Raw genomic sequence first — 15,700 nt, 5'->3', positions numbered from 1 at the left:
CACATTATTGCATTCTGTTTTTATTCACAATTTGGACAGTGTCCCAACTTTTTTGGAATCAGGTTTGTATATTTCTAAATTAGCAATTCTGAGCATTAGTATATACATTTACTTACTCACTTTGACATTATTGTGATACATATATTTTTTAATGAATAAAACCATTTTATACATTTTAACCCTGCTACTTGCCCTTTAAAATCTTAAGCGTATGCTATAAATCACATGAGCTGCTAAACGTGACATCATTTCCCTGGAGGGAAAACAAAAAAAGTAAGTATCAGTCATAAACGTTTCTCTTTTTTCCTCAGACTTATCTAATGGAATAAAACATAACATGTCCACCCTGTTGGGTCAATTTATATTAGTCATTTTTTTTTTTTTTTTTAATACATTTCAAATATCTATTAAAATTCTCCCTAAATGTTATTATTCTGTAGTCAGCCAGTTATGGGGTTTGTTAGCTTAAAACACCCACCCTTTTGCATATTGGATTGTAAAAATGTCATGTAACAGGGTGAACAAATTTCCTAGAATGAGAAATGTTAGGTCAGGATTATTAAGCTATACTAACCTGAGTTTGACCAGTATGTTTTGATAGTTGTGTGTATGATTGATTGAAATTGTCTTCCTCTGACAAGATTTTAATAATTACATTTTTTTTTTTTTAAAAAGGTTTCAACAAACATGCTCAGTCCAAAAATCAACCAAACTGTAGGAATGACCCAACCTGTTGAATGTATTTTGTAACTGCACATCAGCTTCACTCCGGATTTTCCAAATCTGCTCTTCACAGGCAAACAAACAAACAAAAAATGCACAACTCCACTCACTCCAAACACTATGAACACAGACAATCAGCAAAACAGGTGAACAGAAAAACTTCCTTATTCTAAATATCAGCACTACCGGAACGCCATTTGTCCAATCGGATTAGAAGACCAGAACTAGCTGTTGTATAATGCACCGCATGTGACAACTTGCATGCTGGAGTTGTTTAGTAGTGGCATGCAGATCATTTACAGTGAATTGTATTGCCTGTTTGTATGTGATATGATAACAGTGCTCTCCTAGGCGTAATGATGCAGTCCTGCGGTAAGGCTCGTGAAGGTGTCTGGGCGTTCATCACGACTGCTGTCAAAGCTGCAGCAGCAAGGAGGAGGACTTTTCTAAAGCCATCAAAGCCTCAGTGCTAATTTAAGATGAAGTGTTTATTGTGTGATGAGGGTCTGTCATAGTCTACTAAACCATGTCCATGTGATGAAGCATTGGTCACGTCTTTGACGCGCTGTGCTCCATGTATTTCTCTCCCCCTTCCTGCAGATCGAGGTAGTGAACACGTTCAAGAGTGGGACTTCCTTTCAGGGGGCTCTGAGACGCCAGTCCTCCACCACCAGTCAAAATCAGGATGTAACCAATGTTTCTAGTCCTAGTCACGTGTCCTTGTGCAATGCTCTTTCCTCTCCTACCAGCACTGCTGCTGCTCCCTCTGGGCGTGAGTGACACTCTTCTTTGGGTGTGTGTCAGGGATGCCCTTTGACCCCAGACCTGCAATCACAATAACGAGCACAGAACTGTCAATCAAAACGAGAAAAACAGGTCTATGAATAATAAAACGATATTTGAAACAGTGGCAACAGTGGGTAAGATGCTGCAACATATGAGACGTGGCCCCTACATACATATCTTAATGTAGGTCAGTAAAAACCAAAAAGCAAAGTGATACCTTTTAAACCAGTGGTGCCCAATCCTGTTCTCGGGCTGCGTTTAACTCCACTTTTAGACATACACTCGTGAACTCCCCTAAGCACTTCTCCTCAGGAGAGTTCCCGCCGCAATTTTTTGAAGTGCATTCAACTTCATCAAGTGGAATTGGGAAGTTTATTTGGACAAATCCTTGATTTTGACAGAGGGAGTGAGTCTACTCAATATGCTCACTTCAGACAGATCCAAAGACCACAATGCAACATGACTGTGACATCACAGAGTGTGCTTAAAAAATTAAAATAATAAAACAGCTCCATATCGGATTTCAAGTGGTCAAAGGCTTAGGGTGTTCCATTTAAACACATTGGAAGGGCTCCGCCAGCAGCGTGCACTCGTGCAATGTAAACAACGATGTATATCCGGGTGAACGAGACGGAGGGCAGTTGAAGAGGGAAGGGCACTTAAATGCAGCCTCGGAGATTTAGGGCCTTTTACAAGACAATGTTTTCAACTAAAAACGGAAATCTTTTCATGCATAATACAGAGTTTTTAGTAATTTTTGTGGATCCGTAACTTTTTGATAACATTGCCATCTGTACAACTTTCCCATTTTTAGTACATCGTTGTCATGCAAACATACCCCTACTTATCTGCAGAGTTCAGATCCAACCCTGATCCAGCACACCTATCTGTAATTGTGAAGTGCTCCTGAAGATCTTAATTAGCTGGTTCAGGTGTGTTTGATCAGGGTTGGAGCTTAACTTTGTGGGAAGGTAGATCTCTCAGGAATTTGGGCACCCCTGTTTTAGACTTCATTAAACAGTAAATGATATGGAAAAAGGGAAGCAACTCTGCTGCAGAGATTCTAGAAACAAGCTTTGTTCTACAATCTGTTGAAAATATTATGCTGCATTAATGTTGCGTCAGGGTTGCCATAATTATGAGAAAACAGCTACTCAGAGCTGTTCACATTCACTGACTCAGAAATGATTTGTTTCTATAGCAACACCAAAATGAATCCATGTACGGCTTTGTTATTGACAACAAAGTCCTTCATCACTACATTATAGTTCATCTCTATATGCTCTCACAAAATAAATTAAATCAAAAACAAAGAAAGCACACACCAATGTTATGAGTTGCAAAAAGACAGCATAAAATTCCCAGTTTCCAGAATTTTCAATGTACAACCTTGATAAAGACATGATTTGGTGTGAATGCAGCATTACTTGGCCTTGGACAAAAATTATGAACTTTATTGCTTGCAGTATGAAGACCTTTAGTAGACCATTTAGTGTGCTGTTTCCTTTTTATTCCTTAAAATTAGTATAGTATAAATGATACATTATTTTTTGGATGATCTTAAAAGTTTGACTCTCGGAGGTGTCCAAACCTGCTCCTGGAGGACCACTGTTCTGCAGAGTTTACCTCCAACTTGCTGCTACACACCTGTCTGGAAGTTTCTAGTATGCCTAACAAGAGCTTGATTAGTTGGTTCAGGTGTGTTTAATTGGGGTTGAAGCTAAACTCTGCAGGACAGTGACCCTCCAGGAGCAGGATTTTACACTTCTGCTCTAGATTCTAGATCGGTTACATGGGATTTATTGCTCAGATGATTGGCTCAAAATGTTCTGTGATTGCATAAACAAAGACATCAGATTTCGAATACTACATGTGCAGATTTCAAGTTGCAGATCCTGTGCAGATCTATAGCTTTCTCCAGGATGATTAGGCCTCTAAACTAAACACAAAGTTTTTTGAGTTATATTTTTGGGCTTTATCCCATAGGACAGTATAGGGAGAGACAGGAGGCAATGTGGGAAGTGAGAGGGTTACAGGACAAGGAGAGGACGTTGAAATCTGGTCACCCAAGGCATAGTTGCACCATATGTCGGTGCTTTGGACACAAGTCTGTCTCTCAAAGCTACAGCAGATGACCTGACAGACATTTCTGATCAGGCATTACAAACAGATAACATTAAGGTCCAGAAAGAATTAGGCTTAGAATTAGCTCTAACAGTTTCTTATTAGATATAGACGATTAGCGTAATTGTCAAACGGCATCCCTGAAAATCTGCTTTGCTTCTTATTTCCTCTTACTCTTCATGTCACAGTTTATCAGATCATCTTTAACCCACTTCTCAGAAGAACATATGTTTCAATGTACCATGTGTTTGTTTTCCTCAGAGTGCTAAGAGCCCTGGACTAAGGGTGCAGCCTACGAAGTGAATTTCAGGTTGTGAGTCCCTCCATTGTCCGTCGCAAAATTGATGTGAACTAATATTCCACCAACAAACTCACCAGGCTGGGTAAACATTCAAGTATAGCCAACTGTACCATTCCCCACTCAGCTGTAGCCTGACATGTTCTCCAAAATGCTCTAGGTTGCATTGTTGAAGTTACTCTATTGATCGTGGGAGGCTGTTTTTTTTTTTTTTTTGTCCCTTTTTACTTTTTCTCTCCACACAGATACGGAGACGTGTGAAGAGAGTGGCGCTTCCTCCCCATAGTCTTGTCTTATTTGTCGTCTGTGTGATGTAGATCCGAGGCCCACGGCGACCCATTATGTCTCATGGCTTTACTCTGTTGGTCATGTACTGTAGTCTGCTGTGTGATGCTGACAGTTGCAGAATCTCACTAAACGTTAGGCCAGTCTTCATCTATGTGATTCCTTCTGACATTTGTTTTCATCTGTCATTCAGACCAGTTTGTGTTGGCTTTGTAAGTTTGCACCTAGCTAGGTTGAAAATGTGCTATTCTCTTCAGGAAAGAAGGTTAGAATCGAGTTTGTTGGTAGTTTGATTTAGAATTCTGGTCATTTTATTCCAGCAATCATTTCATGGTGGGGCCAATATAGGCATGATATGGGCTTCAGGTATGGGCACTACATGGGTTTGTCCATGGGACCCAGTATGAACTAATTCAGATAGGGCCGACATGAAACCCATAGACAAACCCATGTAGGTCCTATACCTTAAGTCAGGGGTGTCCAAACTCGGTCCTGGAGGCCCACTGTCCTGCAGAGTTTAGCTCCAACCAGCTCCAAAACACCTGCATTAAGTTTCTAGTATGCCTAGTTAGTCCATGATTAGCTGGTTCAGGTGTGTTTAATTGGGGTTGGAGCTAACTCTGCAGGACAGTGGCCCTCCAGGACTGAGTTTGGACACCCCTGCCTTAAGCCCATATTGTGCCTACATTGACCCCACCATGAAATGTTGGCTGGTATGCTTAGCATGTCAGTAGTTGGTAGTATCATAGAGGCTCTGTTCCAAACCCTAGCGAGCCACTCTCAATTCTTCCTTCTAAAGGGAGGTTTACATGGACAGTGAATAAAAGCCATTTTCATTTGAGAGGTGATGGGAGGCATCGAGAGCACAGTGACTGCTATCAGTTCAAATATGCAGGGATATAGTTTGAGTAGGAGCGTACTAACCAACAGTAAAGAGAATTAGAGACCTACAGTATATATTTTTTTACTGTCTGTTGAAAAAAAACAGCATATGCTGGTAAAGGTAGGTTTTGAAGCTGGTATGCTGGTTTCAGCTGGTTTATCCTAGTCAAGTGCTGCTCTTATGCTGGTCCATGCTGGTCCTATATGCTGGTCCAGCATGGACCTGCATAGGACCAGTTTAGGACTAGCATGGACCAGCATAGGGCCAGTTTAGGACTAGCATGGACCAACATAGGACCAGTTTAGGACTAGCATGGACCTGCATAGGACCAGTTTAGGACTAGCATGGACCAGCATAGGGCCAGTTTAGGACTAGCATGGACCAACATAGGACCAGTTTAGGACTAGCATGGACCTGCATAGGACCATTTTAGGACTAGCATGGACCAGCATAGGGCCAGTTTAGGACTAGCATGGACCAACATAGGACCAGTTTAGGACTAGCATGGACCTGCATAGGACCAGTTTAGGACTAGCATGGACCAGCATAGGGCCAATGTAGGACTAGCATGGACCAACATAGGACCAGTTTAGGACTAGCATGGACCAGCATAGGACCAGCACTTGACCAGCATAAACCAGCTCAAACCAGCATACCAGCTTCAAAACCTACCTTAACCAGCATATGCTGTTTTTTTCAACAGGGGGCTTTCGCACCGGGTAGTTATAGGAACTCGGTTATAGGAACTAGCCACCAGGGTGTTTCCCCAAGAAGTAAATTATCCCCTAGGGCCAATTTCCTGGTTGCATTTGAACCGCCAGTAGAAATGTCCTGCTGCTCTGGTTGTTGTGTGGGACTTTTATTTTGACGGCGCTCTCGTTCTCTGTCTTCATTAGTTTACGAACTCTTTAACAGTCCTATCTTATACGTTATTGTAGCAAGTTCAGGGAAGTAGGAGGCGGGAACCGACTAAAGAATAAACAATAACTTTACTCATAAATAAACAAACAACAAAATGAAAGTAAAGCGGCAGCCCCTCATAAACGACTCCATATATAAACATAATAAAACAACAACATAAATAGTCCAGGCCTGGTCCTCTATTGTCATTCATTGTAGTCTCTTCTCCTTTTATGCTCCCGGAGCTCCTCCCGTAAGAACTTGAAGCCAGTGTGGCGTGCAGTTATTAGATAGACAGAACCTTTAAACAAAGAAAGTAAATGGTATTCGAAAATGTATTAATGCATTTGTCATGTGGTTGATGCCTAATGTCGCTAGCTGAGCAGAAATACATAATCATGTTTCGCTTGGTCCCTTCAAAGTCGCATTGGATTTCCTCCTTAGCGTAAAGGTTGAGAAGTGCCTGGACTTTGGCTTCAATCCATCTATCGCTGTTTTCTTGTAGTTAGTTTGTGCAGTAAACACTTTGCTGGTTGTTCCTTTTGTGCTGTGTTAGACCCTATTCTGAAGTAGGAGCTAATTTAGTCTCCCCAAAAAGCGTTCGTATAACTAAAATCGTTTCTAGTTCCTGCGGTGTGAACACGCCAAAAAGCGGGTACTTCTGCCAATATTTATAGGAACTATTAAAACATTGCTCCAGTGTGAAAGTCCCTCCTTTAAACACCCATTAACCCAGGGATGTCCCAACCTGCTCCTGGAGGGCCAATGCACTGTAATGTTTAGGTCCAACTTGCCCCAACACACTTGACTGGAAGTTTCTAGTCTTCCTGAAGACCTTGAAGAGCTGTGTTTTAATTGGGGTTAGAGCTCAGCTGGCCCTCCAGGAGCAGGACTGGACATCCCTGCCTCAAGGCAGCATCCTAAGCCTGATAGAACCTCATAAGTGATTGATATGACGCACTCAAGAGTGAACACTGATTCCTTACTTGAATCGAAGAATGCTAGTCTGATATGTATACTCTAAAAAGTAGTCCAGATAGATATGATCTATTTTAATTAGATTGAACTTTTTATCGATGTTTTGCAGAATGGACTGTTATACAAAAATAATAATAATAAATCTCAACCCTGTCCAATGCGATTGTTGCAGTGCATTCTGAGGTTGCTTTATCTGTGAAGGACACATGCAATGCTGCCTTAGAATGAGTTATCTTTGAACATCTTGCTGTTTAGGTAGGCTGCTCACTAGGTTGTGGAACAGGACCATAGACTTTATTCATAATTAGTTTACTGTGAGAATTATGCCTAGATTATTGTACTGTGTTTTTCTGAAAGCTTATTGGTAATTATAAACCTTTGAAGTGCTACTCCCAACAATATTAAAGTACTTCTACAAAGTTTTAATTCTACCGTAATATTCTCTTATTTTTTAGTTCTGTGAACCTCAACAAAACTTTTCGGCCTATACTTGAGTGTTTACACAGAGACGCATGGAGTTGTTAAAAGAACAGACTTTTGTTTGTTCTCGTCTTTTCTTATCCCACAGTCTGTGTGCCTGTGTTCATCTCCACCTGGTGTTGTCCCGAGTTGCATGTTGTGTGTAGTCGTTGAGTTGGCTTGTCAAGCTTTTGGTTTGCTTCCATCATCGTGTTGTGACTCTATGCTCTTGAAGCATAGGATCTCCTGTCCCTGCTGTCATTCTCGATTGAGTCTTTGTAGACTTCTTCTCTTCTCTTTTTTTGGCTTTGACTTTGTGTTTACCTTAAAACTCATCCTGGAACTATTTAATCTATTCCTCTTACCAATTTCCCACGAGATGTTTTCAACTTGCATGACATTTTGTTTTTCCTTTGTTTTTAACTTTTAATTATTTTTTGTTTATTTTTAATGACTTAACAATGCTTGTCTCTAGGTATACAACACTTTGGATCTTACACTCTATACTGTATTGTGTACTGAACGGGACATAAGAGCATTGCCTATGTTTCCTTTATCATGAGTTTGAGTTGCGTTCTTTTCCTTAAAACGTCTCAGTGCACGGTAGAATAAGTGAATTACAGATGTTTTCCAAATGTTTTTTGAACTTGTGGTGGCTCCACGGGTGTCCCTCCTCCTGTTGTCGTCACTGGGGGGGTCTTCCGAGTCACGTTACAACCCTTTGACACTGATCTCTTTCCTCACACAGATACGCGTTGTGAACGCATTTCGTAGCTCGCTCTACGAAGGCTTGGAAAAACCCGAATCCAGAACCTCCATCCACAATTTCATGACTCATCCTGAGTTTAGAATAGAGGACTCCACACCTCACATTCCTCTCATAGACGACACCGACATTGACGACGAGGCGGCCAGGAAGAACTCCAGTCAGCCCACGTCTCCCAACAAGAACAACAACGCCATCGATAGCGGTATAAACCTGACAACCGACACGAGTAAATCTGCTGCTTCCTCCAGTCCCGGGAGCCCGCTTCATAGTCTGGAGACATCGCTTTAGCCACATCCCGTGGGAGATCACTCCATAATCATCTTAAACTCTACATTTAAAAGCACTCCGGAGCGCATGCGAACTGTTGACTGAACGTGTGGTCGCGCCACTTTCTTTTATCGAACGCACGAACGACGACTGACTCGGATGATCGCGGAGTGACTCGAGAAACTATACAAGAAACCACGAGCGCAAGCACGGCGCTCCCATTTCCTGAGGAAACGAAAGACTATTACGAGTAATTTAAATCAAATTCTGCTATTATCGTTGCTCCTGCATGAATGTACATTACCCAGGTTTTTATTTGGAAACCTTTATTTTTATTTAAACGGTTTGATTTGATTTGGTGGGACGTGCGGTGGACTGCTATTTTAAGACAGCTTCTCTGATTCACTGATCTGTGAGTATTGTGTGTGGCATGTATCTAATTGTATAGATTTATTTGGTTATTGATTAAGGTGTATCCAGGTCGCAGGGCTCAACTTGCACAGTAGATTTGCACCTGTCGGAAAAGAGAAACCCATGGAAATTAGAATTTATTAAGCGTACATATATATTTATAGACATATTATAAATATATATTTACAGAGTTTATCTTTATTTGTTGGCATGTTGCCTTGTTCTGCTTCAATAACTACTTTAACTTATTTATGTCCTAAAGAGAATGTAATTTGTTTACAAAACCTGTAGATACGTCCTGGTTTCTTTGTAGGGTTCAAAACCACGCAGCAGACGTAGTTGGAACAGCTCACGTTGTTCAGTACTCCTGTAATATCGGACTCTAGATGTTTTATTACCAATTGTGCGCTGGACTTGCCTGCTATTTTGTCAAATAATGTAGATATTTTTAGAAGATAACAAAAGAAACCAAAATATAGTGGGATATATCATTAATGTGGCGTCGTAGTATTAAACGAGTGTCGGGGTCGACGGCTCTGAGCAGCCCCCGAGAAAATCCGATCGGTTTTGCTGGATTTGAAGGTTTCGTCGAAGTCAACGCTTGCAATGAACTTGTGGTGGTCGGCCTCAAATGTGAGCATAATATATATATATATATATATATATATATACATATATATATATATATATAAAATCAGGTTGGGTTTAAATCTTAAATCTTCTTTAGAAGTACATACTATTTAACATAAAATAGTTTCAGTTCCGTGTGACCATCGAAAGCTGCGATGGGTTTTTATGTTGGAAACATGTAAACTAAGTTATATTTGGCATCTCTGTATGGAAATCAAAATTGTGTTCAAATATTGTGATCTATTGTGTTGATTCTTCTTTTTGACATTTAATTTGTAGATTTCTTTTGGTTGAAGGAAATGAACCCAGCTCCTGAGCTGACGACACTTTGAACAACTGAATTATGTAATGTAACGAAACAAAACCAAGAAGGAATGTTGCTTTTGACTCTTTTCTTAAGAAAAAAAAAAGGAAAACCCAAACCAACAACAACAAAAAAATGACACACACACACACACACACACACACACACACACACACGCACACGCATTTATGATCCTTTTCTGCACTATCCGGATATGAATGAATTTCTGTGGTGTAAATTTAGATGTGCTTCTGTGTTCAAATCAAGCTTGTCTTCCTGCAGTCAGTAAATATACTCTAGCATCTCAACAGTATTCACTAGTCGTTAACTATTTATTGTACTTTAGAAGTAAAAGGACAAATGGGAGTCTGTCAGAAGGCACACTTATAAAGTCACCCTTGTATTCATTAATATTCTTTGCAATTATTAGCATTTGGAAAAGGCATGATGTCATACACTTAATATGCAACTCATTTTTCGCCATCAATCTTAAATTTGACTTGTTTTTTGACAATTTTCCTCATCAAGATAAGGTGCACAAGCTTTAACTGTTAGCTCAGGCATACTCAATGAGAGAAATACACAAAAAAACTTTAGTTTTTTTTTTTCCCCCCAGAAGTCTTTTACCCTTTATCATGTTAAAGGGACAGCTCACCTAAAAATGACAATTCTGTCCTCATTTACTCTGCAAGACTTCTGAAGTCAAACGATACAGAAGATTGAAATTAAAGTCATTATTTACTGAAAATCTTAGCATGTTCAAGTAATGATAAACAAGTAAGTAATTCGAAAACAGTCTGACTGATGCAGTTCTCGACTCTTGGTTTTTGGGTCAACCACTGTATCCCTTTAACACGTTTCAAAGCCTCATTCACAATCATTCTCACAACTGTTGCACACCGACCAAAAGAATCGCCTCTGACACGTCGAAAGGCGACGCAGCGGAGTTTGTCTGAAATGTGTGTGTACTGCAATGACTCCAGACGAGATCTTTTACGGTATGACTGGCCACTTCCGTTCAATTCAGTTTCGTTTTGTTCTGCGCCCTGTGTTGACGGGCCAAATAACGGATGCAGTTTAAAATGTTTAACCAATAAATCGGAAGGATGACAGCATTCTAATAATAATCACGAATAATAATATTTCTTGCAATACATCAGCTTCTATGTACTGTACTTAGCAGCATGCGTTTTGTGGAACAAAGAGCATACGACGCCACAGGTACTTTTGGCGCACTAGCAATTTATGGGTAAATGAAAAGTGTTCATCCATCTTGTTTTTATGAATTTTATAATCTATACAATAATTGTAAATAAAAAAACTCAATGTCTTTGTTCATTTAATACTATGCAAAAAGTCAAGCTTTCTGATTGTTTCTCATCTACCCTTAGAGTGTGTTGCTGGAATGTTTGTGGTCTCAAAGTCAGTAAAACAAACAAAAAAATTGTGATGTAAATGATTTTATAGCCTGAGAACATGAACTGACTCTTGTTGCTTCCCTGTCCATACCACGATTCCAGACAGGAGCGCAAGTGATACAAATGAAATGGAAGAAAAAATGAAAAACAAGCACTTAATAAATTCCCCGAGGAGCATGAACCAGTGTGTCCCGTGAGCAGTGTGTGTGATGTTTCATCTGTGGCACGAGTAGATGTACTGGGTTTGGCTCAGATGAGCACTACATAAAACTTACAGCTATATGATGTGCTTTAGTCTGTCTGTCTGCTTTAATTCATTGCAACATTTCTTGATAATGTCGCGTGGTCTCTCCAGACGCTGTGTAGCCATATGCGGGCCTGTCACGATCGTGAATTTTGTGCTCACTAATGATTCTTAACACAGCCGGGTTAAGACTACACAATATCAGCCCGATTTTGGCACGATGGTGGAACAGTGTCACAGTGGTGGATCTGTGACACTGACCAATAGGAGCACAGAAGCTCTTCTGTATACTTACAAACATGGCGAAACGAAATCGAAATGATGGTATTGGTGCCGTTAGGTACAATGAAGGAAAGGTTCATGGAGCTTTTTGGTTTCCGGAAGTCATTCGCTAGATCCGCCTTTTCAATGACATCATGAACGTCGTTAAAGATGCTCAGCAAAATCACCAGAGTTAAATCAACTCTGCTCAGAGTACATATGGTCCCTGTCTAAATAGTGTTAAAATAACATTGAAGCAGAGCTAAAGTTAATGAGATAATTAAGCAATTAATTAAGTGATGATTGTGCATTAGTGATGAACACCTGCTGTTAACAAGCAGAATCATTAAAGAAAAGAGAAACACAAGAACAGCCTTATTAATTGCTTAATTATCTCATTAACTTTAACTCTGCTTCAGTGTTACTTTAACACTATTTAGAGAGAGGGACCATATGCACTCTGAGCAGAGCTGATGTAACTCTGGGGATTTTGCTGTGTGGAAAGCGATGATTGGTCAGGAAGCAACAAATAGTCATAACAGACAAAAATATTGTGTAGTCTGAACCCAGCAAAAGTGTAATATAATATATTATAAAAAAATATGGCCAATTGCTGTGAAAATTAATTATTTAATTAATTAGATCAAATAATCAGGAACATAAAATTAATAAAAAATTGTGTCAGGCCTAGATATGTGGAGCCGCTGTGGTTTCATGGAGCTTCTGCTGGAAACAGTTGCAATTCTAGTCAGTTTGAGAACCAAAGCTAAGGTATTTTGGGTACTGCTACTTACAACAATAAATTCATAACATAAAGAACAAATTCCTTAATAAAACATATTATGAAATCATAGTTGAACAGATGGATATAAAAAATAACATTTAGCAATCATTGGGAAACCTTGAGCGTGACTCCGAAATGGCCTTAAATGCAAATTTGGACAGATAGAAAACTTGGTAAAGGTTTTGGCACTTGCTATTTGGAAAAAAAAAAAAAATAATAAAAAAATTAGTAACATGATTCGAAAAGGTTAAATAGTCTTGAAAAAAAAAGTCTGACTTGTGCTCCTTGTGTCCTCCTTGTGCTCAGAAAGTGAATAAATGGATTATAACTACTGCATAAATATAATTTAGACCCATAAAATCCCATAAAAATACAAAATATAAAAAAAAAAAAAAAAAACACAATTGAACTAAAATATACTACATTTAAATAAAAAAATAAATAAAAATTGTCATTTTTGACCGACACAGGAGCACCAGAGGGTTAAATATATGAACATATTATTAAATGTAAAAAATGCATCATTTATTGCATTATTAATTAGTTTGGCTTTATTTCTTTCATATGGTACATGTACAAAGGTTGTTAAAGTCTGTTCAATGTCACCGTTATGGTGATCAGTGTTCCCTTTAGTCGGGCACTTGGCCATTGCAACTTTCAGTTTTGAACTTTCATTATCAAGTTGTTATTAACTGTCCCATTGAAAAAGCTCTTCTCATAACCCCTGTTATTGAACAAACTCCTTATGATTATGTTTTTATTAGGCATTTGTCTTGGTTTTGATGTCTCTAAACATTTTTGTCATGCAATGTACACAAGCTCATTTTAACTGATTTGTGTACAGATCTTTTGAAACGAGACCATTGATGCTTTAAAACACTTTAGCAATTCACCAGAGACATTGATTAATAATGCAATCATAACTAAAACATTTAAAATGTTCAGTTCTACTTTCAGCAGAGGGAGCAACAGATAAAAGTTATAATGATATAATTTAATAAATCATTTGTTTTAACCTTATATATTTTTTTCCTTTACATCATTAATGTGTTAAATATAGAAATATGCAAGCAAAAATTATGCTTTTCCCTAAAACACTGCTTGCATACAGACAGCTGTCCTATTCACATGCAAGAGTATGCTGGTGAACCAGCTTCACCTGCTCCGTTTTGCTTGAGAACAGCATGAATATGCTTGTCCACCAGCTAGACCAGCACTAAACTAGCATGGAATCCATGTTGGTTTATGCTGGATTTTTCAGCAGGGTTGGCAGGTAGAAATAAAAGAAAAAAGGTCAGCCCCCCGTCGAATGGTTTTAAATATTCTGCAATCTCTGTAGATAAAATTTCATCATGATGATAAAATCCCTTATGCTTTAGGTTTCTCACTGAAAGCAATGGACTAACTGCACATGGAAATATGATCCTGACCATGTGTCAATATGTGACAATTTTGGAGTAACCAACCAGATCAGCCAGAAACCTACAGAACAGCACTGTACCTCCTTCTTCCACTCTCTTGTACGATTCTACATCTCCTCCAGAACCCTGCGGTCAGTGAGTGATCCCATCACACAAAATCATTCTCGGAACATTCATTCTCGTTCACTGTTCCTCAGTGGTGGAATGATCTTCTAAACCTTTCCATACAGTCAAATCCCTGACAGTATTCAAGAAACAGCTGGAAACACATCTCTTCGGTGATCACTTAATTTCATCCTGCTGACTAAAAACACACCTTCTTTTATGCTTTCACTGTTTATTAAATTAAATTTCTCCCTGTTCTAGCCTGTACTATTCTAGATGATATTTGAAACTTCTCTAAACTTCTCTTCCTTAAGATGAATCAATTCCTCATTTGTAAGTTGCTTTGAATATATTTTTGCAATTAATTTTAGCCTCTGACGAAGTTCAAAGCATGTGACTGCTGCTACATCAGCCATCTAATGAAGAACCTATAAGAGAACAGTGTGTGCGTGTGTGTGTGAGAGATGTTCAGTTTAAAATGTTCATACTATGTTTATAATGTGTAAATGACATGTAACACAGCTAGTAATTTAGCATTCTCTTCACAAGATTGTACTATAAAAATGACCTCGAGTATGCAAAAGGAGTTGGAGACCAATTTACAACATTTAATGCAAGGGCTTGTTTGGTTTGTGTGCCTACATTCATATTTCATGTGTAAATGAGGATAAACAGACACGTATTGTGCAGTCAAAGTCTTAACTAAGATGCTTATTGCACAGTTTGACATTAAGTCCATTGATGTCATGCAGTCTGTCTTGATCCCTCCAAAATAAATCTCTTTCAATCTGATATTTTGACAATCTGACAATTTTCTCACTGTGTGCACTTTAAGTGCTACCATTTCTGTTAATCTAGATAATCGAAATAATAATGATATTATTACGTAAATTATTAGTGTAAGACATATTCCTATGATAAAGAGTATCTAAGGAGAAGATATTTTTATTTTTCTTTATAGTAACATATTTCCCATTTCACATCATATGACCATGTCTGTTGGTATTCACATAGAGAACACAAGAGAGCAGTGTTGAGTATTAAACAACGACACTAACAGTGGCTTTTCACAGCAAAAATGATTAAGATGCAGGCATGGTGCAGAGCCAATCTGATGGCTGAAAATACAACAACAACAACAAAAGATGGAGTGATGGTGACCACCTCTGGAAGTGTGTATCCACTGTAAATGTCTGTCTGTCAAATGCATGATGTTAGCATTAAAACATATACATGTGCTTTACTCATAAAGTAAAGCCATGAAGATGTCTTTATGATATGAATGAAACCACAATAAAGTGTTGGCGCTCACAGTTTCTTTGTAGCCCTCAACAAAAGCCATAGAACATCACGATTATGATAACTAGTTTCTGGCTAAAACAGGAACGCATGCAGCTCTCAGGACTCAGCAATATCTTGACACTCTGCTTTAGTGCAGCACTGCCTCCTGAGAAGAGATGCAGTGTTCATGGAAAGATATCAGCTTGATTATCTGATAATGTAAATTTTACACTCAGGAATTACTGTGTGTCATCATTTATAGGTCATATTCATGGTCTGTTTGTGCTTGCTCTGATTTATAAGCATCTGTCATGTAATAATCTTTTCTAATCATTCCTAAATAGAGATGCACCGATACTAAATTTCTCC

The 15,700-nt window shown here is 38.8% G+C and overlaps 1 protein-coding gene across 13 annotated transcripts in view; it reads left to right on the top strand.

Annotated features, from left to right (window-relative positions):
- The window catches only part of atp2b2 (ATPase plasma membrane Ca2+ transporting 2), a 184,737-nt gene extending 173,321 nt beyond the window's left edge, over positions 1-11,416 (top strand). For 5 of the 13 annotated variants that reach the window (XM_048172015.1, XM_048172022.1, XM_048172018.1 and 2 more), the window contains one exon: positions 8,185-11,416. In XM_048172015.1, the coding sequence (XP_048027972.1) occupies positions 8,185-8,493 (309 nt within the window). In that variant the 3' untranslated portion in view covers positions 8,494-11,416. Of the gene's footprint in view, positions 1-1,323; positions 1,496-3,894; positions 4,017-8,184 lie in introns of all 13 variants that reach the window. The other 8 variants (XM_048172025.1, XM_048172021.1, XM_048172019.1 and 5 more) reach the window with 6 other exon arrangements.
- The last annotated feature ends 4,284 nt before the right edge of the window (positions 11,417-15,700 follow it).

The sequence above is a fragment of the Megalobrama amblycephala genome, linkage group LG21 (assembly GCF_018812025.1).
Source record: "Megalobrama amblycephala isolate DHTTF-2021 linkage group LG21, ASM1881202v1, whole genome shotgun sequence".
Taxonomy (NCBI): Eukaryota; Metazoa; Chordata; class Actinopteri; order Cypriniformes; family Xenocyprididae; genus Megalobrama; species Megalobrama amblycephala.
Note: the sequence above shows the minus strand (reverse complement) of the source record. Positions and strands in the feature narration are given on the sequence as shown.